This window comes from Pteropus alecto, unplaced genomic scaffold (assembly GCF_000325575.1).
Source record: "Pteropus alecto unplaced genomic scaffold, ASM32557v1 scaffold155, whole genome shotgun sequence".
NCBI classification, from domain to species: domain Eukaryota; kingdom Metazoa; phylum Chordata; class Mammalia; order Chiroptera; family Pteropodidae; genus Pteropus; species Pteropus alecto.
Window position 1 is genome coordinate 371,842 of NW_006438113.1, and position 273 is coordinate 372,114.

General features: G+C 70.0%; 1 protein-coding gene across 1 annotated transcript in view; it reads left to right on the plus strand.

Annotated features, from left to right (window-relative positions):
• Positions 1-85: 85 nt before the first annotated feature.
• GLUD1 (glutamate dehydrogenase 1) overlaps positions 86-273 on the plus strand; it is a 36,862-nt gene continuing 36,674 nt past the window's right edge. The window contains exon 1 of the mRNA XM_015592262.2: positions 86-273. Within this exon, the coding sequence (XP_015447748.2) occupies positions 215-273 (59 nt within the window). The 5' untranslated portion in view covers positions 86-214.

The following is a 273-nucleotide window of genomic DNA, read 5'->3' on the forward strand; positions in this document are numbered from 1 at the left end:
TGCTCGCCCCCCGCCCTGCCTCGCACAAACGAGGTTGGCCTGCGGCCCCAAAGTCCGTCCTCCTGGTTAGGCAGCGAGCGCTGGAGGGGAGGGGACAGCTAGGAAGGCAGGAAGCTGCCGCTTAAAAGGACAGCTCGCGCCCGGCCCTTCCTCCCTCCCACCGTCCCCGAGCCTACTGGATCTCTTTTTCCCTCGCAGCCTCCGCCCTGCCGCCATGTACCGCTGCCTGGGCGAAGCGCTGCTGCTGTCCCGAGCCGGGCCGGCCGCCCTGGG